This window comes from Camarhynchus parvulus, chromosome 10, assembly GCF_901933205.1.
Source record: "Camarhynchus parvulus chromosome 10, STF_HiC, whole genome shotgun sequence".
In the NCBI taxonomy this organism is placed as follows: Eukaryota; Metazoa; Chordata; class Aves; order Passeriformes; family Thraupidae; genus Camarhynchus; species Camarhynchus parvulus.
Genome location: NC_044580.1, coordinates 2,829,591 through 2,853,557, shown reverse-complemented (window position 1 = coordinate 2,853,557; position 23,967 = coordinate 2,829,591). Strand labels below are relative to the sequence as shown.

At 48.1% G+C, this 23,967-nt stretch overlaps 1 protein-coding gene across 8 annotated transcripts in view; it reads right to left on the bottom strand.

Annotated features, from left to right (window-relative positions):
• Positions 1-23,967, bottom strand: part of NEO1 (neogenin 1) — a 174,846-nt gene that overhangs the window by 5,590 nt on the left and 145,289 nt on the right. For 5 of the 8 annotated variants that reach the window (XM_030955349.1, XM_030955356.1, XM_030955352.1 and 2 more), the window contains exons 15-25: positions 21,561-21,755; positions 20,886-20,981; positions 19,681-19,904; positions 15,060-15,198; positions 12,497-12,604; positions 9,536-9,730; positions 8,199-8,231; positions 4,681-4,749; positions 3,922-4,069; positions 1,338-1,576; positions 767-859 (exon numbers count right to left, since the gene is read on the bottom strand). In XM_030955349.1, the coding sequence (XP_030811209.1) occupies positions 767-859; positions 1,338-1,576; positions 3,922-4,069; positions 4,681-4,749; positions 8,199-8,231; positions 9,536-9,730; positions 12,497-12,604; positions 15,060-15,198; positions 19,681-19,904; positions 20,886-20,981; positions 21,561-21,755 (1,539 nt within the window). The remainder of the gene's footprint in view (positions 1-766; positions 860-1,337; positions 1,577-3,921; positions 4,070-4,680; positions 4,750-8,198; positions 8,232-9,535; positions 9,731-12,496; positions 12,605-15,059; positions 15,199-19,680; positions 19,905-20,885; positions 20,982-21,560; positions 21,756-23,967) is intronic. The other 3 variants (XM_030955350.1, XM_030955354.1, XM_030955351.1) reach the window with 2 other exon arrangements.

Sequence of the window (23,967 nt, the reverse complement as noted above, 5' to 3'; positions counted from 1 at the left end):
TTTTTAATTGAAGAAAACAGAAAGTGGAGATGTAATGAACTACTCTGAAATAATTCCATAAAATGGAGGGGTTGTGGCAGCAGCCACCTGGCTACAGGTGGAACATGTAAGGGAAGTCTAAAGCTCAGCCTGGCTGAGCTTGGGCTGATTTTACCTCCCAGTTCTGCCCCTGCACAGTAACTCCTGAGCTTCTCACTGGGGTTCTCCCACAGGGTTTCAGTCTGGCTGTTCAGAGGTTCAGCCAAGTCTCTTTCCATCTTGGAGTCATTTGAAAACTCCACATACATTGTTTAATTCCAAAAATATTTCATAATAACGGTAATTTTGGTATCAGAGAAGGATCCCAGGGCAAAGAGGTCTCAAGGACCTCAGAGTAAAGTCAGAGAAGGCTCTGAGAGTATCAGCTGCAGAGATAAAGGGGATGGTGACTGCTTGGGCTGGGAGGGGAAAACCAACAGTGGGGAACCTGACAGGGATTCCAGCTCTCTGCAGCTCCTGTGGAGCAGCTGGACACTGGCAGAGTTCCAAGGGAATGACTGCAAGAGGCAGCCAGGCCCACAGGCTGTCCCTGGAGAGCCCCAGAATGGGACAGACAGATCTGGCCATGCTCCTGCCCTCACCCCAGTACTCCCAGTCCCTTCTAACATGGTCTCATTCTGCCCACATCAGGAGGGCTCAGGAGCCTTCTCTGAGCTGCCCCTGCTGCCCAGGATGGGATTTCCTGGGAGCAGGGAGTGGCTCCAGCAGGAATGGGGTGTTCACTTACGCTGAGGTGGCTGAGAATCAAAAGGCATCATCATCTTGGGCCTCATGCCCCTCCTTCCTGCCAGCGTGGACATGCTGTCCTCTGACTCGTGTCCTGAGGGGAAACAGCCACGTTATGCTCTGCTCCAGTTCCTGAACCAGCATTCCCACATCGTCCTGCTCCCAGGCAGCTCTTGGAGCCACCAGTGACAAAAGCAGCCCGTTCCCCCTTTGCTGGAAGGTGGGAAGAAGATGGTGAGGGTGAGGATTTTGGGAACTGGAGAAACTCTCTCTTCTGGCAGTGATTCAGCTCTGGGCTGAAAGGTCAGAAACAACTCCAGTGCTTTAATATCAAGTGAGATGATCTTCCCATTACTAATCAGTATTGACCAAGACAAAGTAATGATCTAACTCTAGGATGCTCCATTTCCTGACTAAAACACATGATCCAACCCTTCCAGAGTCTCAGAAACCAGGAACAAACCCAATTCACCACTTGGAAAATAAGAACAGAGAAGAGGAACTTCATCATCTCTCAAGAGAGTGATGTCACCAGCCACAAGAAATGCATCTCACCCCCCATGGGCTCCCACCTCTGTAGGAATTCCTCCTTTGATGGATGTTGCTGTCCATGGAGTTGTCCACCGGGGTGATGTCCTGGGAGTTGCGAGGGATGGGGGTGTCTGTCATGATGGGGTTGGGATCTGGGGATTTATCAATGGGTTTGAGCTCCAGCCTCTCGTGATGGATCCAGAGGTCTGGGGGTTTGACATCTTTGGAGTTCCCCTTGTACTTGTGGGAGCCGTTCACGGATTTGCAGGCGGCTCGTTTCCTGGGGAGGAGAGCATAGGAGATGTTCCTCACTTTTGGAAAAGGCAACAATCACAGAATCACGAGGTTGGAAGAGACATCTAAGATCATCGCGTCCAACCTATGCCCTAACACCTCACCTAGACTATAGCACCAAGTGCCATGGCCAGTCTTTTTTTAAACACATCCAGAGATGGTGATTCTGCCACCTCCCTGGGAAGGGCATTCCAGTACTTTATTATTCTCTTGGTGAAAAATTTCTTCCTAATATCCAACCTATCCCTTCCCTGACGTAGCTTGAGGCTGTGTCCTCTGGTTCTGTCAGAGACCGACCCAAGTCACAACCTCCCTTCAGGAAGGTGTAGAGAGCAATAAGGTCACCTCTGAGCCTCCTCTTCTCCAGGCTGAGCACCCCCAGCTCCCTCAAACATTCCTCACAGGGTTTGTGTTCCAAGCCCCTCACCAGCCTCTTTGCCTCCTCTGGATGCGCTCAAGCATCTCAACATCCTTCCCAAACTGAGGGGCCAGAACTGGGCACAGCACTGAACATGGGGTCTCACCAGGGAGAACTTTCCCCTGGGATTTCCCTCAGGTCTTGCATCCAGCTGGGCACAAGTTTCCCACTGGGCAGGGAGCTTTGAATTTTGCACACAAGCCCCAGTGACACCTCAAAGCACATCCACGGAATGCAGCCCTGGCTCTGCAGCCCAGCCTTCCTTACCAAGAATGAGGTTTGCAGAAATTCTGCTCATTGAGGGAACATTCCAATGCTGTGCCCACACCCCAGGCTCACCAAGCTCCAGCAGCAGCTGGAGAAGGAGGTGCAGTTCTCCCAAGAGGATGGGAACAAGGATTAATGACAGGAATGTTCCTTCCAGCCCTGTTCAGACTGGACACATCCCACTGGGGAGGTTCCCACCCTGCTGAGAGCAGCAGCAAACCACAGAGATTTGAGGTGGCAGCATTTGGTGAGAGCAAATGTGGGTTTCAGCACTCCTGCCATGCTGACTCCTCACTTTGGGCCATGGCAAAGCTGGAGGATGGGCCCCTTTGGGAGCAGAGTTCCTGGGAATGGCTCAGACATTGGTAAATGTCACCCACAGAGCCTCTGGCAGGGGCCACTCCCAAATCCTGCTCTCACTGGAGCTGAGTGACAGGGATCAGGTTATTCCCTGGCTGAGGGCACTCAGAAATTCAGATTTCACAGGGTTATTTCTGCCCTGAAAATAAAACACATCTCCTGGCACTGGCCCACCCCTGCTGCCCTCTCCCAAGCACAGCCCCAGCTGCCAGCTGTGCCAGGGCCAGCTCCTCCATCCCTGCTCCCTCCCCTGCAGCTCTGCAGGGTGGTCCTGCTGCAGCAGGGCAACTGCAGATTAGCCAAGCCTGGCTTTTCAGCACTTCCTAAAAATCTGTTTTGCATAAAACATACCCTTTTCAAACTCCAAATGTAGCTCTGGTCTTTGAAAGGACACACAGAGAGACCCTGCAGGAGCATCAGTGCTGCAGCATTAATGCAGCTGCTCTGAGGGAAGCGCTCAGATACAAACAATGGGATTTTGGAACACTTTCCTAAGGAATCCAGCAGCACACTCCGATTCCCCTCCAGTGATAAGGGTACTAGTAAAAACAGGATAATGTCAATGCAAGAGGGAGGAGCTGCCTGAGCTCTTGAGCTCTCCCAGCTCCCAACACATAGATAGGCTCCACTTTGGAAACTTGTGAAGGATTGTCACTGTGATATTTTCTGAAAAATCCCTTCACCAGAATTTCTTCCCCTGCGAAGCTGAGAAGCCTCAGAGAAGAATGAAAACAAGAATTATCTGATTGCTTCTCCCTGTTTTGCTGCTTTGGCATGTGGTCTGGAGATTGTTTATCCAACAGGTGGTTGTTTGATTGGCTTCATGTGAATTGTTTTAACTTAATGACCAATCACCATCAGCTGTGTCAGACTCTGAGGAGTCAGTCATGAGTTTTTCATTATCATTCTTGTTAAGCCTTCTGATGTGTCCTTTCTCTTTCTTTAGTGTAGTTTTAGTATAGCATTCTTTAATATCATAGCATAAAATAATAAATCAGCCTTCTGAGAACATGGTGAGAATCTTCTGAGAGATTCTCATCTCCCACCTCGTCCTGGGGACCTCACAAACCCCACAAAGGACAATTTCTCCCCAGGGAGGGAGGGGGGAAGTGCAGGCACACTGGAAGCACTGCCCCGATTTGTGTGTGAACTGGAACTCGGGGACACTGCCAGGAGAAGCAGCCCAGCAGCAGCACCTACAGGCTGCAGGATTTAAAGGGAATAAACCCTAAAAGAAGAATTAAACCACAGGCTCAGTAAGGCAGCCCCAGCCCCAGCCCCATTACTTTTTCTGGTGGGACGTGGTGCGGCGCGTGCAGAAGACGGCGACGATGACGACGATGACGATGGTGATGACACCCACGGACACGATGATCACCAGCAGCATGTTGCTGTCCAGAGGGGATGTGGGGCTGCCATGGGGACTGTTACTGCCTGGGAGGGTTGGGGAGGGGAGAAAAGGCTCATTTATTACACAGGAAATCAAGCAGTGCCCACCAAAGACGCCTGGAATCCTGCAGATCAGCAGGAGGGGATGGAGCTCCTGAGCAATGTTTGTTTCTCTGCATTTGCCAACTGTTTCTGTACAACTGCTCATCTGGAAGTTGATTTATAGATCCTTTTCCTACTGAGTCTATCACAATTTAGGTGCAGCCTACTCAGTTATCACAAAAGGCTCCCCACTCCAAGCAGTCTGGGATCCTGCAGCACCACAGGCTCCCCTTGGAGCCACTGGAATTGATCAGGAGCCTCCAGGGGTCACTTGGCTCCAAAGGAAACCCTTTATCCAAGACCCTGAGGACAGAAAACCCCAACACACAGCACTGAGCAGGAGAGGGAGCACAGGAGGCCTTTCCCTGCTCATCTGTCCCTACAGAACTGATGTCCCACTCTGGCAGCTGTGTCACACCACGCTGGGAGCAGCTCTGGTGTGGGAATGCCAGGGGAGCTCAGCAGCAGCAGCAGGAACAGCTCTGGAACTGCTGCTGGAACATTCCCTGGCTGACCCAAAGTGTGCCCATGGAGAAGCTGTGCCCCACACTCACCTCCCAGCGGGGGTTTGTAGTCCGGGCCCAGGTCCATGGGGCGGCTCCCCTTCCCAGCAGATCCTGAGGCTGCAAGGTTGGACACAGAGGAATTTGACACACACAGCCACAACTCAGCATCTCTGAGTCCTTCTTTAGAACCTCTCCAAGTCCCCCAGGAGCAGCTTTTCCCCTCCTTTTCTGTCCCTACAACAAAATTTGGCTTTGCACAGCGCCTGCTTCTCCAAGGAAAGAGCCACTTCTCCAAAGGAGCTCTTCAATGGTTTCCCAATTATTATTTTCCTAATTAAGCCTCTCCTAATTTCACTTTAAAAACAACAATAAAGCCCATTTGCAGTAAGGCACAGGTACATGTGGAGGAAAATGGTTTTGCCACACTTGTACTGAGAGTTCATCACCCTGAAACAGGAATTATCCAGGTGTCTTTTCCTGACACCCAATTCCAGCAGCTGGGGGACACTGGAAATGTGCATGGTAAATGTAATATTAAGGCCCTGCCTAGCCATAAAAACTTGCTTTCAGCTCCTCCTTGTTCTCCCCTGCACACCACCACAGGTGACAACAAAGCACCACAAAAGTGGTTTTGATGAAACCCAAGGGAACAATAAATTAGTTACATCCAAACCTGGTCCTTCCACTCTGTGCTTTCATCAAAATGCACTAATGCAAAATGAATGACAAAACCACTGGAGTAGGGGAAACATTCAGCAATGGTGCAAAGAAAAATATTCCTCTGGTTACAGGAATCCAGAGTATTTTGCACATTTTCACACTGATCTACAAGAAAAATAAAAACTCCAAAAAGTGAGGCAGTGTGGAGGAGAACAGTCAGGAGAAGGATTTTTTCTGTTAAAAATCCCCTTTAATCAAGAAGTAAGAAGTGTTAAAGGATATGTAACAAATGGGAACTGAAGCTCAAGTGAGAGCTGTGAACTGGTCCCTGAAATGAAGACAAATGACAAAACCAGGCAGGGGCTAAAGCTGGGGAGGGGAACAAGGAGAACATTCTGTGTGTGCAGTGAGGGAGAGGAAGGACTGCAGGACAGACAGTGGGACATGGGAAGGACCCAGGGAGCTGCCAGGCTGGAGCAGACACAGCACCAGGGTTCCCTTTGTGGGCACCAATAACCCTGCAGCAGCAGAGACAGACTGGGACAGCATCTTCCACAGCTTTTATGTGATACATTTGTGTGTGACTGGCCCCTGAACCTGCCCTGGAAAGGTGGGAACCCCCAGAGGGACTCAGAATCCCTGAGCCTGGGGCTGAGGAGCTGCTCCAGGCAGAGAAGCTGGGGGAGAAGGAGGACATGAAGAACCAGCAATATTTAGGGAGGGCAATCAGACACCCTGAGCACTTCCAGTGTAGCAGCTGGAGCCTTACAGCAGGTGAGAAGATGGAAAAGGGGTGGAGAGGAGATGGCACACACTTCACATCCATCTTCCTGCTTTATGGAGAACAAATATCTTCAAGAAGCAGAATGTCAGCCCATAAATGTGGCTGGTAACAGTAACTATGCAGATATATAATAAGAAATAGATAAAATATACTGCATTTAGGCTTCCAGGAAATATCTGACAGTGCTGTGCAATGCTTTGTTAAAATAGCACCATAAAAAAACCATGTGGAGCCTATTAACAAGATTAACAACAAATTAACTGAGAAGAATGAGAATGATCCAGGAGGAAAGCTTCCAGTGAGTTGTGCAAGGACCTGTGCTTGGCCAATGCAGCTCAGTGTCCTGAATAACACCACAAAGAAGAAGGGAACAACTGCCCTGAGGCCAGCAAGGGACATCAGATCAGGGCTAAGAGAGAGAGACAAGGCACAGTGATCCTTGTGGAACCCATGTCCTCCCTGATGAATTTAGGATGAAATTTAGGTACCCAGCCAAGGTGCTTCTGAGGATCCAATTCCTAAACCCACAGATGAACAGTTTAAACCTTTAAATGCATTCCAGGGAGCCCCATCTCTTAGGCAGTGTGACCTGTTTTAAGGAACAGTTTAAGACAGCATTTGCTGGGATGGTTTTTCATTCAGCCTGGGAACCTCCTGTTACAATATAATAGACAGAACATTTTAACTGTGGGTGACTTCAGGATGGGTTTACTTGATCAGAGACCTTAATCTTTGCTTTAGGATGAGGCCAGTGCAAGCACCTGAAGCCTGAGAGCAACAGGCCCTGAGTTCTGACCAAGCTCTGTGCTCCAGAAGGGTGTGGGAAAACAGAATCCTGTGCTGAGTTCAGAGGGAAACATTAAAGCAGACAAAGAGAGAAAAGGATAGAACCATTCAGGGCAGAGCATCAATCCCCTTTGGTTTTGCTCCCAGCCTGAGTAACTTGCTGGTTCCTCCCTGCAGGTCCCAGCCTGGCAGTTCAGTGCTGCTCCTCAGCTCCTCTCCTGCACTTCTCTGCCTTCCCCTTTCCCACATTCCAGCTACTGCCATGATTTCAGCTCTCCCAGTGTCCTTCAGGAATTCCCAAACACTACTCATGGCTTTGATGATTTATAAATAATAGGATGTGATAAAAATTGATCATGTCTAGGAGAAGATGTTACTTTAGGATGTAACACTGGCTGAAAAGGGGTTGGAACAGGGAGAAGCAGAAAACAGCAAATTTCACCTAAATCCCTGTAACCTTCCCCCATTCCCTGCTGCTGCAGGTGAGCAGGACAATGACACTGCAGCATCTGCTCCCCAGACAGCCCAAACGCCAGCCCCACCTCCAGGACACAGGGATGGGGATCCATTTACTCCCTGACTGCCCATGCTGCCAGCATCACCTGGTGCAGAGTAAAAGCACATTTAATAAATGACTCCAAGTACCAAGCTGAGGAGCCAAGTGAGGAGCAGCTCCCTCAGAGCCCCTTTAGGATCTCTTTAATTGCATGTCTAAGCTGTTTGCCAATGGCCTTTTTAACTCATCCCTTCAGACTAATTCTCTCCCTTTTTACGGGGCTTGTAGGTTATTTGGAAGAAAGCAAGAAGTGCCCTGGGACATCCACCTTCTAATTCGATGTGGGAAGCTCAAAGCTCCCATTTTTCAAGCAAACATTTTAAAACCTTAAGGCTTTTAGGAGCCACTGCTGGGCTCCTCAGGAGAGTCTGGGCTCCAAATGAGCTGACGGGCAGAATCTCTCCTGCACAGAGCTTTCCAGGGCTTCCCTGCCTTTATTATGGAATGAATCCTCACAAGCAGCACTTGTGCTAACCAGAATCCCTTTGATCTTCCACCCCCTTGTACGTGGGCAGGGCTGGATGGGGCAGCACTGGCTCCAAAGCCATTCCCCAGCAGGATTCAGAGCTGGCACAACCCCCATGGCCCTTCTGGGACATCTCTACAGAGATCCCTTCACATTCCTGCCACCCACAGCCTTCCAGCTCTCCCTGTCAGCACAGCAGGAGCCACCCCAGTCAGAGCAGCAGGATCCTGCTCCACTCAGAAAATGTCACAGCACATGGACAGCAAACAGAACAGTGAGGGATGGAGAGAGGAGAAATGTGGCTGTTCATTTACCTTGGTCATTGGGCATTTTATCTGAGGACTCAGCTTAGTGGGGCAAGCACAGGGAGGAAAAAACAAGAGACACATCACAAGGATTGAAGGAGTGAGACAGAATTCCAAGTTTCCCACAGCACAGGGTACAGCTCTTGAAACTCATGTGGAGAAGTGTCCAAGGCCAGCCTGGAGAGGGCTTGGAGCAACCTGGGCTGGTGGAGGTGTCCCTGCCCATGGATGGGCTGTAAGGCCCCTCCCAGTGATAGGATTCTATGATAAACTCATAATTCTATTTTTCCCAAGCTCTCTCCCATTTTACTCTTCACTATCTTTGCCCATCACCATCAGCTCCTAAATTAGGGGCCTGCTGCATCCCAGGAGTTCCCACTGCACCATCCCACTCCCAGAGAAGAAGTGACACACAGGACCTGGACTGTCACTGCAGCCACCCTGGCTCTGTAACAGCAAAGGCCCCAGGCTCTGGGAACAGCCAGTGAACCCCAGAGCTGAGCTCCAGCCACAGGGATGCAGCATCCCATGAACTCTCCCACCTTGGTCAATCCCCAAGCCCTCAGCCCTGGAGACACGAACTACTGACCACAGAGTCATCCCTCCCAAAGGGAAAAACAGTCTCCCCGTGGACTTGGTGTCACAACTTCCTCTGGTTTCTCCTGGCTTGATACCCCTGGTGGCCACCCCCTTCCCCTGGAGACCAGGTCCCTCTGCCCACCACCCCTTCCCCTTTATAAGCTGCCTGCTCCACATGGTTTTTCTCTTTTTCCCTGGGTGTGTCCTTCAGTGACAGTGTTACTGTGCTGGAATCAAACCTTGCAGAGGAGCCTTTCCTGCCTCTATCACTGAGCCAGATGTGGTGAGTGCTGAGTGGAGGTTTGACTGCACTGCCTGAATGTTAACTCAGCCTGCCTTTCCACAGGAGTGGCTTGCTGGGGACAAGGGATAGGTGGCAGCACCCACCACTGTAACACCCACTGGGGACAGGGGACAGGCAGCAACACCCATCACTGTAACACCCACTGGGGACAGGGGACAGGTGGCAGCACCCACCACTGTAACACCCACTGGGGACAGGGGACAGGCAGCAACACCCATCACTGTAACACCCACTGGGGACAGGGGACAGGCAGCAACACCCATCACTGTAACACCCACATTTTTAACTGGCGCCCAACGTGAGGCAGAACCCACGACGCTGAGATTGAGACTCTCATGCTGTACCCACTGAGCCAGCCAGGTTTGCCTTCCAAGGACTCACTCCATGCAAGCCCAACCACCCCTGCAGAGCCCAGTGCTGCCTGTCCCAGGAGCACAGCCCTGCCCCTCCCCTTTGGGGGTACCTTTGGGGGTGCGGAACTGCACGGCCTCGGACATGGGCCCCATGCCCTTGGAGTTGCGGGCTTGGATCTTGAAGAAGTAGGGGGTGTCCAGGGTGAGCTCCTGGATCTGGTGTGTGAGCCTGTTTCCCACCACGGGCTCGATGACCCAGTCGTGGATCTCGGCGTTGACGTCCGTGCTGTAGTAGATGATGTAGCCTGGGCAGGGAGGGGACAGTGCCACCCGTCAGGGACAGGGAAATGGGCTCTGTGCCAGGGAAGCCACCAGCGTCTTCACAAGTGTGCTCTGACTCTGGCACAAACACTAAAATCATCTTCAAATATCAGCCAGCCCTCCCATCTTCCCTCTGAGCTGCTCAAAGTAGATGGTAAGAGAAAAAAGCCATTTAAAATATCAGTATTATTTAAAATATTTCTGATCACCATTCCCTGAACGTGGACAAATTGCTATTTCCATCTCTTTACCTATTTATAGACCAATAAAGTAAAGTAAAGCTGCCATTATCAAAACATCCTCAGAGGATTAATGTTACCATGATATTTTTTGAAAAATCCAATCCCTTTGACAGTATTTTTTCTCCTGGGAAGATGAGAAGCCTCAGCTTCTCCATGTTTTACTCCTCTGGAATGTAGTCTAGAAATTGTTTGTCCAAACATGTGAATTGTTTTTAATTAATAACCAATCACCTTCAGCTGTGTTGGACTTTCTGAGTCTGTCATGAGTTTTCATTATCATTCTTGTCTAATCTTCTATCTGTATCCTTTCTCTTTCTTTAGTATAGTTTTAATATATAATTTCTTTTAATATAATATCATAATATAATAAATCAACCTTCTAAAAAACTTAGAATCAAATTCTCATCTCTCACCTCGTCCTAAAAACCTCACAACACCACAAATTAATATTATTTAAATTACATTAAAACAACAAAGCATTCTCATGCACAGCAAAACAATTTGTTTTTGTAATTATTTCATTATTTTTCAGTGTATTAACAAAGGCAACAAGAATCTGAAGAGAACCGAGGCTGCCCTGCACATCCCAGAAAAAAAGGTATGGGAAGGATTTATGTTCTGTTATAAAAATACAGTGAAGTCACCAATCATTGTGCAGTAAAAACTTTATAACTATTTTATAAAAGAAACACAGATCAACATAAAATAAATACTTGAACCTCTATATATTTATATACACACAGAAATAAATACTTGAATCTGTATTTAATATATATTGTATATAACACAATATTCATGATATATTTCCATATATTATTTATATATTTGTATCACTATTTATATCTACATCTAGCTTCAAGTATTTATTTTCAATGTAACATATATGGAATACAAATTTTTATATTACTATATATCTGTTTTATATATATATATATCTGTTGTTTATCTATATATCTCTACATCTGCAAGATATCTAAATGTGGGAGATGTTTTTGTAGATTTGTAGAGAATATATACGTAAAATATATATTGTATGACATATATCAATATATAAATGTATATATAAATAAATAAATTTATATTTTTATATATATATGAAGTGATGCTAAAAGCATTATAACAGTCTAGAGGCACAAGTACTGAATTAATTTCAGAGTGCCCTAATTAGTCAGCAGCTCTAATGATGCCTGAGAATGTGGGACCCAGAGTGGCCCAGTTCAGCATTCCATGGACAGGGGGCAATGGAATGACATCACCACACGGAATTCTGGCATCACTGACAGCACAGAGTGAGTTAATGAGGAATTAACTAGTGCCTCAGCTGATGGGGATGTTCCCAGCAGAGGGCACTCGGGCCCCACATCCCAAAAACTGTGTGGGCACTGGAAAAGGGGAGCTGGAAATGGGATTTGGGAAAGGGGAGCTGGAGATGGGAGAAGGGAGCTGGAGATGGGGTTTGGGAAAGGGGAGCTGGAGATGGGAAAGGGGAGCTGGAGATGGGGTTTGGGAAAGGGGAGCTGGAGATGGGAAAGGGGAGCTGGAGATGGGGTTTGGGAAAGGGCAGCTGGCACCTGCTGCACTCAGGCTTAGCCCTGAATCACCACTTTAGTTCATTTTTAAGCTGTTAACTGCTGCTTGTGCAAAAGCTGATAAATACTGAACAGTTCTGTTCCAAGGGTTTCCTTCACTGCCAAGGGATTTGGGAGCTGGACAATGGGATAATTTGGCCAACCCTGTGCAGGTAAATGCTGCTCTCTGTAGTTCTCTCCCCTCCCTTGGGTGTGCCCCAGTGTGAGACATTTGTGCCCCTCACTGGGGGCACAAATCCCTCCAGCAAAGGCTCCTGTGTCTCCAGCCAATCCTCCTTTTCCATGGAGAGGAAACATTTTGCTGCCTTTTCAGTGATTTAATCAGTTTTAGTCTCCTGTGCAGAGCCTGGGCTCCAGTCCTGCCCACTCAAGTGTCCCAGGTTTGATTCTGCACCATGGTTAATCCTGAGCTCAGACCCAAAACCACACACTGCCATTCACATCTGATTTCAGCTTTAAACAAATTAAAAATGAAGTGATTATCTCATAAAGCCCTTCCAAATGGGAATCTGAACAGAAATTATAGAAGGGAATCAGTAATTATTACTGTCTGGAAAGAGATTTATCCTGTGTGGCAGTGATGCAGTTAAAGGCAAATAACAGTTTACTCCTAATGGTTCTGTCAGGGGAACAGGAAACTGTTCTGAAGTCTCTTCTGTGGCACAAACATGCCACAAAGATGACAAAGAGCACTGGGATGGCCTCTCCTAAACAAACCTCTGATGGGCCAGAGGGGACATTGCTGGAGACCTGCTATTAGAACAGCACAAAGGTTATGGAGATATTTAAATTCCAGCTGCATTTCCCACTGCAGTTAGTTCAGATGTGAGTATATCTGGGTGAGGAACAGCAGTAAGCAATGGATGTGAGCTCCTGAGGCTGGCAGAGCAGCTGGCAGCCCCAGGGCCCTGGTGCCCACCTGTGATTTTGCCGTTGGCCTCGGAGGGTGGCTGCCAGTTGACGATGATGGTGCGGGGCTTGCCCTCCTTGCTCACCACAGTCACGTCCTTGGGGGGTGAGGTTGGCACTGAAACAGAGCCAGAGTGTCAGCAAGGGCTGCCCTGTCACACCAGGGAACAGCCAGCTCAGGGCCTGGATCCCCATCTGATTATATTTGGGTTGTTGTGTATATTTGGGTTATTCTCTTTACTGTTCTAAATCCCCCCCTCACTGACCAGTGCCATCCAGGGGCAGTGCCTCCCTCCCATGTGGAGTTCCCCCTTTCCAGAGCACTTCTGGCACCAGCTGTGATCCATGACTGAGCATCCTCAAAAATCTACACAACTGACTTCTCACCTGAATTTCTTCACTCATCACAAAAATCCTCCAAACTTTGCGAAAGACACATTCTATATAGGCAGGCATCTGAAACATCTCCCTGTTTCCAGGTTTATGGTGGACTCAGACCCAGCAGTGCCCATTTGCCACTTAAATCCCAATCAGCAAAGTAAATCCAGCAGCAACTCAGAATTACACCAGCCTGGAATGGTTTGGGAATGGCCTCAAAGCCCATCCAGTGCCACCCCTGCCATGGCAGGGACACCTGCCACTGTCCCAGGCTGCTCCAAGCCCTGCCCAGCCAGGCCTGGGGCACTGCCAGGGATGGAACAGCCACAGCTGCTCTGGGAACAACCTCTGGGCAAACCTGTAATGGCTGATTGAGTTCCTGAGGAATGATTTGTAATTTGGAAGGCATCTGCACCTCAGAGTGTCTCAAATGCAGAAGGATTTGCTGAACACAACCTTCTTCCTTGAGCTGCCAGAGAGCAGCACTGAGGGAAAGAAAGGAGGGGAGAGTTTTCCTTCTCCCATCAGCCTCTCCTGCCAAGAATTCAGGAAACAGCACAAATGGCTCCAGCAGAAAGCTGAAATCCTTGCTGTGAGCTCCAGAGGGCACTGACCATCCCTGCAGTGCCACATCCTGAAATCCAGGAGGCTCCTGAGGGGGCAACCCAGAGTAAATCCACCTTGGGTATTTAATATAGCCACACTAGCACTGAAATTTCTGCTTTTCCAGAGGTTTATGGAGGTGACCTATCAGAAATCCATCCATAAATCCTCTGGGATGGCCACCAATTATCCCTGTGATGAAGAGCTGGAAACCAGGGACAGCCAAAGCCCAGGAGTTATTGTAACTATTGCCCCAAATATGTAAAAAAAGGATTCAGAGAAAACAAAAATAGAAAATCAGGAGTAGCCCACAGGAGATCAGGAATATACAGACAACACAGAGCCCAGAATTCCCTATTTTCCTGTCAGGAGCAAGTCCTGTACAACTTCTCAGAAGTACCCCAAAATAATGAGCCACTCACTCAGGAATTTGGCCAGTATTATAAATCACAAGATCTGTTATGAGAAAATATATTTAGCCTTTTTTTTTTAATTTCTGTTTCAAATTTTCTCCTTAGTTCTCCAGCTTTTGGGTCATATTTGCAAATATTCCTTCCAAGCACTTCAACCTGAGCCTTCCTGTTTAAATGCACTGAGCCCTCCTGCATTGTGCCCTTGCTCAGGGGCTTTGTGTCAAATTCTCATTTAAAAACCTTTATTTGTGCAGCTTTTACAGTCCCTGCACTCAGGGCAGAGTTATGGCTGAGGATTGAACATGTGTCAGCAGAAACACCAAATGGAGTGTTTAATGTGGGCTGGGAAAGGAGCCCCAGCCCAGAGCTGGCCCCACACCATGGAATTTCCACCCAAAACCACCACAATGGTTTCAAAAGCAACTGAAGCTCACTGGGACTTCAGAGAGTTCAGATTTTATCCTGGGTTTGCTTTTTCTGAAGCAGAAATTAAAGAATTTCTACTATAGACTATCTGGAAAATCTCACTAATTCTTTGCATGATTGATTTTTTGGCTGTCTTAGAAGGAGAACTCTGGGCTCATTTGGACTCTGGGCTTCTTGTCCTCCACAGCCCATCTAAAGAAAATCCTACCCATAATAGGCAGTAAATTTAATTGCCCAAAGTTCATTTAACACTGCAGGGCAAGAAGAGCTAATGAGGGCAGGTCAGGGAGAGGGCCTGGCCCTCACAGTCCCTCCCTGAGCCTGAGCTGTTCCTGGCAGCCTCAAACCCTCCTCTGTTCTGCACTGAACAGGAATTCAGAGCTCATTTGGATGTCTTAATGCCTACTGAGATTTTTTTGTCTTCATTTGCTCATGCACCTTCTTACTCTGTAACAATTATCATCACATTTGCAGCAAATTTTAATTATTATTTGCTGAAGTGTTTTCTTTGTATTTGCTGTTAAGGTGCTTTTTGTGAGACTTTCTTCTCTCCTGCCCATGAAGTGTGGTACATTATTCATGACTTCTCTGTAATTTGATGTAAATTCTCCTGCAATCATCCCTTGCAATTTTCAAGTATGTTGTTGTTTTTTTAATCAGAATTTCTGACTGAACGATTCAGACCCCCCAAGCAAGTGTTAATCAGCAGAACCATTTCAGATGAAGGTTTCTTTGGGAATATCCCAGCAGTACCTAATTCAAAGGTTGTCCCATGTGCTGTCATGCTCCAGGTGCTGGATCTCCTGCCCTTGGTCACCATCACCGAGAACTCGTAGAGGGTGTTTGGCTTCAGCCCCGTCACCAGATAGCTCAGGGTGGTGGCATTTGCAGTCTGCAAAGGAAAGCAGGGTCAGCACTTCCCAAAGCACAGCCCCAGCCCCTGCTCCCAGCATTTCCATAACCACAGTCATTAATTAGGGCTGCTTCTTCTCTGGCGTGCAAATTCATTAATCAAATATCAACGTTTATCCTCCACTAGAAATGCTGCAATCAGCAGGAGCACTTAGCAGCAGTCAATTAGAAATGAAAAAAAAACCAACAATCCAAGGGCCAGAGCCCACTTGTTCTGCAGTGGTTAAACCTCTGTTTACCTTGGGGTTGGTTTACAGCATTTCATTAACTCTTCTGGCTGGGGAAAACAAAAAGCACAGCAAGGAACAGTCCCGGTTTGGGGACCTGGAGCTGCCTCTCAGATCCCTGCTGGAATTTCCAGAGCAACCTTAAATGTAATAATCAACTAAAGACACACTTGTGAGACTCGAAGAGAATGAAGCTTTACTAAGATGTAGATTCTTTTCAGGAAAAAAATGGTGATTTAGGATCACACAAGGAAACTCCACATGGGTCATAGTGGAATTTGTAATTCAGCATTTCTAAAGATCTGGTATTTGTTATCAATGGCTTCAGCACCAACAGAATGTGCTGGAGGCCCATGGAAAAAGAGGGAAAGCTGTATTTACAGATAAGTATATTCCCCACCTTGACCTGTGCTGTAAACACAGAATTAAGGAGTTGTTGCAGGATCTGACAGGGCCATACAACAACGGCAGCAGCCACTGCCTCCAGAAACCTCTGAGTGCAGCTGATTTATTGCCAAGGTAAAGGCACCTTTCCTGAAGGCTCCAGCAGTGACAAAGAAACCCTGAGATCTCCAATCTCTTCAGTTCTTTTTTCTTCCAAGGGATGGAAGTTCAGGAAATGCTGATCCAAGGGATGGCAGGGATTTGTGCCCAGGGCTTTGCTGTCTGTGGCCAGACAACAAAGACTCGTCAAATGAATTTAAATTCACCCCTGCATTGGCTTTAAGCCTCTCCTTGGTGAGGCTCAGTGCAGTTTGGTGGGACTGTGCAGTGGGTGGGACTGTGGCTGAGGGGCTGGGGCACAGCTGGAAGGGGCACAGCTGGAAGGGGCACAGCTCCCTGGGGAATGCAGTCCTCATGGAGGGATGGAGTGACAAGTCCAAGGCAGGAATCTTTCCCTCCCATCTGCCATTCCCAGCTGCCTTACCCCAAAAAGCTCTTCCTCTCCAGGATGCTGCAATTCCCAGCAGTATTTAAGCACTCCAATATTTGGATTATTTGATGTGGCAGCTGGGCTCCTTCTACAGGTGAAAGTTCTGGTTTCCATCTCTGGTTTTGAATGTGGGGATCTTTTAGTTTCCCTGTGCATCCCACTGAGTGTAAATTACACACCTGAGCCCCCCTGGAGTGTCAGACCCCCCCAGTTTAACAGCACTTCATTATTTTAACATCCCAGCCTATCCCACAGTACCAAACCCTGCTCACCTCCTAGAAATAAACTCCATAAATGTTAATCTGAACAATTTGTTTCTCTTTTATGCAGTCCTAAAAGATCCAATGTTTAATATTTTCATTGATTCCTGATGGATCCCAGGTAACTGCAGGACAACCCCAACACACCTAGAAAGGAGCTTTGGAAAACTGCTCCATTGTTACAGTTTTATAAATTGTGAGTTTTACAGTGCTTCACTAATAAGGTAAAAAAATAGAGCTCTATTTCTCTCTTTATAAGGTCTTTTAAGGGTAAACTGTCTAATTAAGAAGCAATACTTAAATTATTTTTACTTTTAACTTAATAACTAACTACTTGTGTCTTGCAATGTGGACTTTTTTATCTAATTACACAATACTAAAATTCATGAAGAAGAAGGTAAAAAAGTAGGACTAGCTTCTAAAATTTTCATCTTGCTTTATATATATTACTATATTCTAAAACTTGAAACTCTAAGTTTTCTGCTATGTGATACTACACATTTCTATTTAAACAATACACTCAAAATTCTAGTTCTGTTATTCAGTTTTGGAAGTTTTTTTTATGGCTTCAGGTTAAATGTAGTGTTCTTTTGGGGGTCAGTGGCTGACAGCATAGAAAGTCTAAATTTCTCAGCAACCAGGGTTCTAATAACCATGTTACTGCAGAGACAGCTCAAACACAGGAGCTGCTCCCATCTGTTCCTGGGTTTCCAGGCTCAGACTGGCCCAATCCTGCCCTGAGCACTGAAATCCTTGTTTTCCCCAGTTTCCTGCACAAACAAAGCTCCTCAGGGAGGAAGCACTGGTGTAGGGAGCACACAGCTCCTTCCCCAGCAGTTTGGGACAGGGCAGGAACAGAACATCTCAGTGAACAGCCCCAACACCCAATTTAGGGATGAAACCCTTCTGAGCTGAGCAGATACAGCTCTGGATGCTGCAGAGGTGACTCAGGAGCTCTGTCCCCAAGAATGGGGACCCCAAAGCCTCTGGATGAAGAGCAGGAGCTGCAGAGGGGCCAGGACAAGCACTGCACTCTCTGCACTGAGGTTCTCAGCCTGACTGAGATCCCAGCACTCCCAGCAGGGGCTCTGACCTCCCAAAAAACATCCAGCAGGGCAGGAGAGCATTTCCAACAGAAACAAGGGGAGGAAAGCAGGATGTGGGCTCTCCAGACACCACAGGTTACACGTGACTGGAGCAAATTGCTCAAACTTCTCTCCTTCGGGCAAATCCTTTCTACATTTCTGAGTAATTTTAAATTATATTCCATCATTCTGTGTTGGTTTTGGTCACAGTAAAACTTGTTGCCCACTGACCACCAGCACTGGAACAGCAGGAATAGTAAATTTGCTGTTTTATTCCATCTTCTATTTTATTTCATTCTTTTAAGCAATTAGCTAATGAAACTGCAGCTTTGTTTAAACCACTCCTGAGACATCCTCTGCACATGACTCAGGAATGTGGCTCAGAAGCCTTTAGAGGAGGAATACACACATATTTACATCTTTTCATTTCAGTAAAGAAAAGATCTGGATTATAACAAGCTGGCTCTGCAGGAGCATAAAGGGAGCTCCACTGGCTGGGTATTTTAACAACCAGTTCCTCTGAGTCTCATTACAAATGTGAAATTTGCAGTCAGCAGCTCTGAGCCCTCCAGGTAACTCTGAAAATTAATAAAAAAATCCAACCAACCACCAAACAAAACCCCAAATCCAGTCTCCAAATCAAAACACATGAAAATGGAGGAAGGCAAGGATATAATAAAATTTTTGTTGTGTATTGTGAAGCCAGTCAGTTCCCAAAGGAAAAGTTCACTATTAGCTTTGTAGGAACTGAAAAGTTTCTAAAAGGAAACTCCAAACCATGGGGGTAAATCTGTTTTCCCTGCATGGCTCAGTGAGGGGACCCAGTCACACACAGCCCTTGCAACTTCAGTGACTCTCCAGAGGGGAGCCCACACCTCGCACTCCCAGGGATTGGGACTATCACTGTCCACAGAGCAGAACAACTCTGGAAACTTCCATTCCCTCCCTGGAACAGCTCTGCCACAACACCCCAGAGTTTCAGCTCCTTCCAGGAGACACCAAAGAACTGCTCCCACCAGACCAGAGCAATCCTGGCCCTCCAAGGCCCCCAGGCTCATCCCAGCAGAATTCCCAGAGCTGTGCCTTCAGCTGGGAGTGGGGCTGGAGGATCTGCCCCTCCAAGGAGCCCCCAGTAGCATTCCCAGAGCTTGCCCTGCCCTGGGAGTAGAGCTGGAGGAGCCCAGCCCCTTCAAGGAGCCCAGCAGTGTTCCCAGAGCTGTGTCTTGCCCTGGAGGTGGAGGAATCTGCCTCTCCAAGGAGGCCAGCAGAGCTCTCACAGCTTGCCCTGGGAGAGGAGCTGGAGGGCTCCTGCCCCTCCAAGGAGGCCAGCAGTGCTCCCAGAGCTTGCCCTCGGGGTGGAACTGGAGGGATCTGCCTCCAAGGAGCCCAGCAGAGTTTCCAGAGCTGTGCCTTCAGCTGGGAGTGGAACTGGGAGGGAAATCTGCCCTCTCCAAGGAGCCCAGTAGTGCCTTGCCCTGGGAGTGGAGCTGGAGGGATCCTGCCCCTCCAAGGAGCCCAGAAGCATTCCCAGAGCTTGCCCTGGGAGTAGAACTAGAGGAACCTGCCCCTCCAAGGAGCCCAGCAGAGTTCCCAGAGCTGTGCCTTCCGACTGGGTATTAGGAATCCTGCCCCTCCAAGGAGCTCAAGCAGAGTTCCCAGAGCTGTGCCTTGCCCTGGGGGAGGAGCTGGAGGAATCCTGCGCCCCCAGAGCTGTGCCGCCCTGGAGAGGACTGAGTCCTGCAGTGCTCCCAGAGCTGTGCCTTCCCCTGGGAGAGGGGCTGGAGGAATCCTGCAGTGCTCCCAGAGCTGTGCCTCGCCCTGGGGGAGGAGCTGGAAGAATCCTGCAGGGCTCCCAGAGCTGTGCCTTGCCCTGGGAGAGGGGCTGGAGGAATCCTGCAGTGCTCCCAGAGCTGTGCCTCGCCCTGCCTGGCTGGGCAGCTCCCCAGGAGTCAGTACCTTGTACTTGGTGTTGGCAGGGATGTTGGTTTTCCAGCGGACGGTGTAGAAGCGCGCGTCCGTGATCTTCTGGTTCTTGGGCAGGGAGTTGTCTGCCCAAGTGATCCTGATGGTGTCATGGCTCAGGATGGAAGCCTGAACTCCCACCGGGGGCATCATGGGAGACGGATCTGGCACTGGAGTGTATGGAGCATTAATAACAAACAAATCAACCTCGGAAGTGTCTGCCCAATCCGTGGTTTAGAATTAAAAAAGGGAGGAGGTGGCATTTTAATGTCAACCAAAATAAAAAAGGGGATGCAGGGAAGTGCAATGAGATGGAAGGTGAGGAATGGAGAGAAAGAGAGAAAAGCCAGAGTTAATAGGTGACATTAGACTGGGCAATAACATCACTCTTGCATTGTCCTCCCTCCTCCAGACCGTAAGACAACAAATCCCTGCTGGCAGAGCCCTAATTAGTGCCCAGGGCACTCAGCCATGGCCTGGGAACCCCAAACACTCAGTCACTGTAACTTCATTTCCATGGAGTGTCACTGAGTCCTCTCCCAGAAAACAAAGAGCAGGACACAGAGCTGGAGCTCTGGATGGGCAGGTGCCACTTCCCAAACACCTGGGGACCTCCCAAAAGGCACCTTCAAAGGAAGGTTCCAGTGAGAAACCAACTTGCAGTAACTGTGAAACTGCAATTCCAGCACCCTCTGGAGAATCACCAAGCATTCCAGCTCATCAGGACTGACCCCAAGTGTTGCACCTCCACCAAATTCTTGGGTGGTGCCTTCAGGCTGGGAGGGAGCCCAGTGAGCCATGGCAACAGCTCACCTGCACACTGCTCTGCTTAAACCCTTTATGGATTACAAATCCAAAATAAAAACTGCCCAGGTTTTGTTTAGTGTGAGTGACAACAGAGGGACACAAAGCAAACACAGGCATCATATTAAAAAATCTCAGTGCAAAAGACCATAAACCCCCAGCCCAGGGCCTTTAGAACTGCTCCCAGGTGGGCTGTGCTCAGTAGGGGGAACACCTGGAGTTAGAACATCCATTAGTAGTTGTCAGGTGAGTTTGGAGCTTACAAATGAGCCCAATTTAGGTGGTTTATCAGAACGAGCAAGGCCAAGCAGTGACAGGGACAGAGAGCAGGGGATGAGCTGGCAGCAGGACCCTGCCATCAGCCCCAGCCCATCCCAGCTGGGGGCAGCACTCACCCGAGTGGGGCCGGGTCACAGCGCTCTCGTACAGGGGGATCCCCTCCCCCACGTTGTTGAAGGCTTTCAGGGTTATCACATAGTGGGAGCTGGGATCTGAAGGGAAAAAGAAATCAGCACAGCCAGTGAATCCTGCTTTCTGCTTCTCCATATCTTCTTTGTTCCATATTTTAATTTTGAACTGGAATATGTGATTTGAGCTGAGGAAGTCTCCACACAGACCTTCTGCTCATGGCCACAGAACCCCAGACTGGTTTGGGTTGGAAGGGACCTTAAATTCCATCTCATTCCATCCCCTGCCTGGGCAGGGACAGCACAGCTCAAGTCTATAGTTACAGCACAGCCTTTACTACCTTTAACCACAGCCAAATCAGGAGTGAGAAAAACAATTCAGAACAACAAAACCAAAATGAGTCAAACCTCTGATTAGATGGAATTCCCAATATTGCTATTTCTCTCACTCTCAGACTGTTTCACCTCCCACAGAGAGCTCTGTGGAGGGGTGAATCTTTATTTTCCTTTTAAAGGAGCCACCAGTGAAGGCTGGTGACATTTCAGTCCCTTTTTCTCCCGCAGCTCCGCACGGAGCACGCCGAGCTCGGGCTGCTGCTCACATGGGAGCTGTTTCAGGAGTGCTGAGCTCAGGAGGCTGGGCTGGGGCCCAGATGCACTCACCCAGGTTCTCAATGGTGTAGTATCTCTGCTTGTAGTCCACCTTGATGGTCTGGGCGTGGGGGCTGCCGATGCCGTAGCCGATGGCGTAGCCCCTGACCACCACGTCCTGGTTCTCAGGCGGGGTCCAGCTCACCACGATGCTGGTGACCAGCGGGCGCACGTGCAGGGAGCTGGGCACCTCGGGCACACGGCTCTCTGCAGGGACAGGGAGGGGTGGGAATTCAGGATGTCCCTCTGGCTGGCCTGGATTGCCAGAAGCCCTGCCAGGGGGCTCAGAGATCCTGGCACAGAGCCCAAGGCACCTGGGATTTTGATTATGAGCCATGGAAAAAATTATCAACCTTGTATGAGGATCTGCAAGCCACGAAAGTCTAAGTAGAACAATAGTTAGTCACAGGGTGAAAAATAGATTTTTGGGGGTTTTAGAACAGGGGTTCAGGGGGAAAGATGGAGGAATCTGGGTGTGTCCAGCCTTTCTCCTTCTTCTTCTTGGCCTCCATCTTCTGCTGTGATGTTGGCACTTATATATTGGTTTAGAGTAGAATGTCATTGTCTAACATAGGTGATAGGTATTGGGAAGTTATTGTAAATATTGTACACATAGTTTTTAGTATAAAAAGATAACACTGCCCTGAGGGTGGTCAGTGTGCCTCTGTCTGACCTGCTGAATGGACCTTGGCAGGCCAGAGAAAGAATTTTATAGATAAGAAACAATAAACAACCTTGAGAACGAGAACTGAAGAGCTCTGACTCCTTCTTTGACCGCCAGGCTGGGAAAACAGACTTTGTGACACATCTTGGGGTCACTGTGAGCAGCAAAACGCCGAGAGGGAGGCAGTGCAAGGCCTTCTCTCAAAGAAAGGCACTGACATGGACACCAGGAGGCAGGGAGGGCAAATAAAGCACTTGTGTGTGTTGGAATGAGCACAATGAAACTTTGGGGTGCAGCAGAGAGCAAAGAGCTCCAAGAGCAGAATGTTAACATTACATTCCAAGAGATTCACCCTTTAAAAGGCAGCACAGCTGTGCTGAAGCTTAGGGGGTCGGGATGGTTTTTGTATCAGATCTGTTTGGGCAGATCCATGTTGCCCATGTCGTCACCCAGTTTTATCCCATCCTTTCCCTCCACAAATTCATCTAATTTCAATTCCATCATATTCCTTACTTGTGGGTATTACAGTAAGTACATGGAAAAGAATTTTTCAAAAATAAAACTTTTTAAATTCATATTCCTTTCTCCTCTTTCTTTATAAATGTATAGAAAGGGTGAGGTGTAGGAGTGTGCCCCCTGTTAAAGGAGTGACAAAACTATCCTTTGTCCCCTTAAAAGGAAAAAAGCCCAGAAGTTTCTTTCCTCTATTAAGTGAAAAGACACCTCATAGGACCCAGGGGACTTCACCTCAAACTTAAGGATAGCTAATTGGACAGGAGCCAAAAAGTCCTGCCTAGGCAATTTAGTAGAAAAAGAAGAGAACAAAGAAATTAACTGCTTTTGTAAAGTGTTTTTACCGGGAGCAAGAACATCTAGCACCTAGCTCACTTTTTCTGTTTGTTATTTTGCCTTTTATTAAACCTTTTTATTTCTAACACTGCAACAAAAGCCATCCTGCTGATTTGTATGCCTCCAAAAGTAGCTGAGCTATCTTAGGTGTGTTATAGGTTTCCAAAAGCTTATTAGACCTGGCCCAAAGAAGTTACTATAACACATTTTTCATCACTTTTCTGGTGATGAAAGAAAAGTTCCTGAGCTGGTTGTAGCATTAAATGGGATATTTCACAGCTGTAAGAACTGCACTGCAAAGGGTTCTCCTCACTTGTCCTACAGTTGTCCCTGCCTAGATCCTTGGATTCCCATAATTCATACAACACAAGCAGGAACTGCACAGAAAATACAGAGTCCACATCAAATGTTCAGATCCTTCCCCCAAAAGCAACACAAGTCTCACCCCATCCCACAGACACAGAATGTGGATCCCTAACTCCACCACATTCCACAATGTGCCACTGTAAGCCCCTAATATTTCTCCTAAGAGGCTTTTCCCCACTGTTGAGTGGAACCTAAAGCAATCTGCCACCCATCCCTGGAGTGTCCCTAACTTTGGGTTCACTCCTCAAAAATGAAATCAATCCTTTTGTCGGGTGCTGGCGGATTAGGGATAATTCCCTGCACCAGCAAGCAGAGCTCCCCACTCCAAACGGAATCAAGGACTTGTGCTTCCTGCAGGGATTTCTTTTTAATGGAACATGCTGCATTCCTCTACAAACATTTAATAAAGCACCACGACAGGATTAGCAGGATCACAGCGCAGCCCTGGCCCCCAGCCCAGGGAGCTCTGGGGCTGCTGCTGACACAGCCCAGCAGCTCCAGTTCCCAACTATCAAACACAGCAAAGCTCCAAGAGCAGCA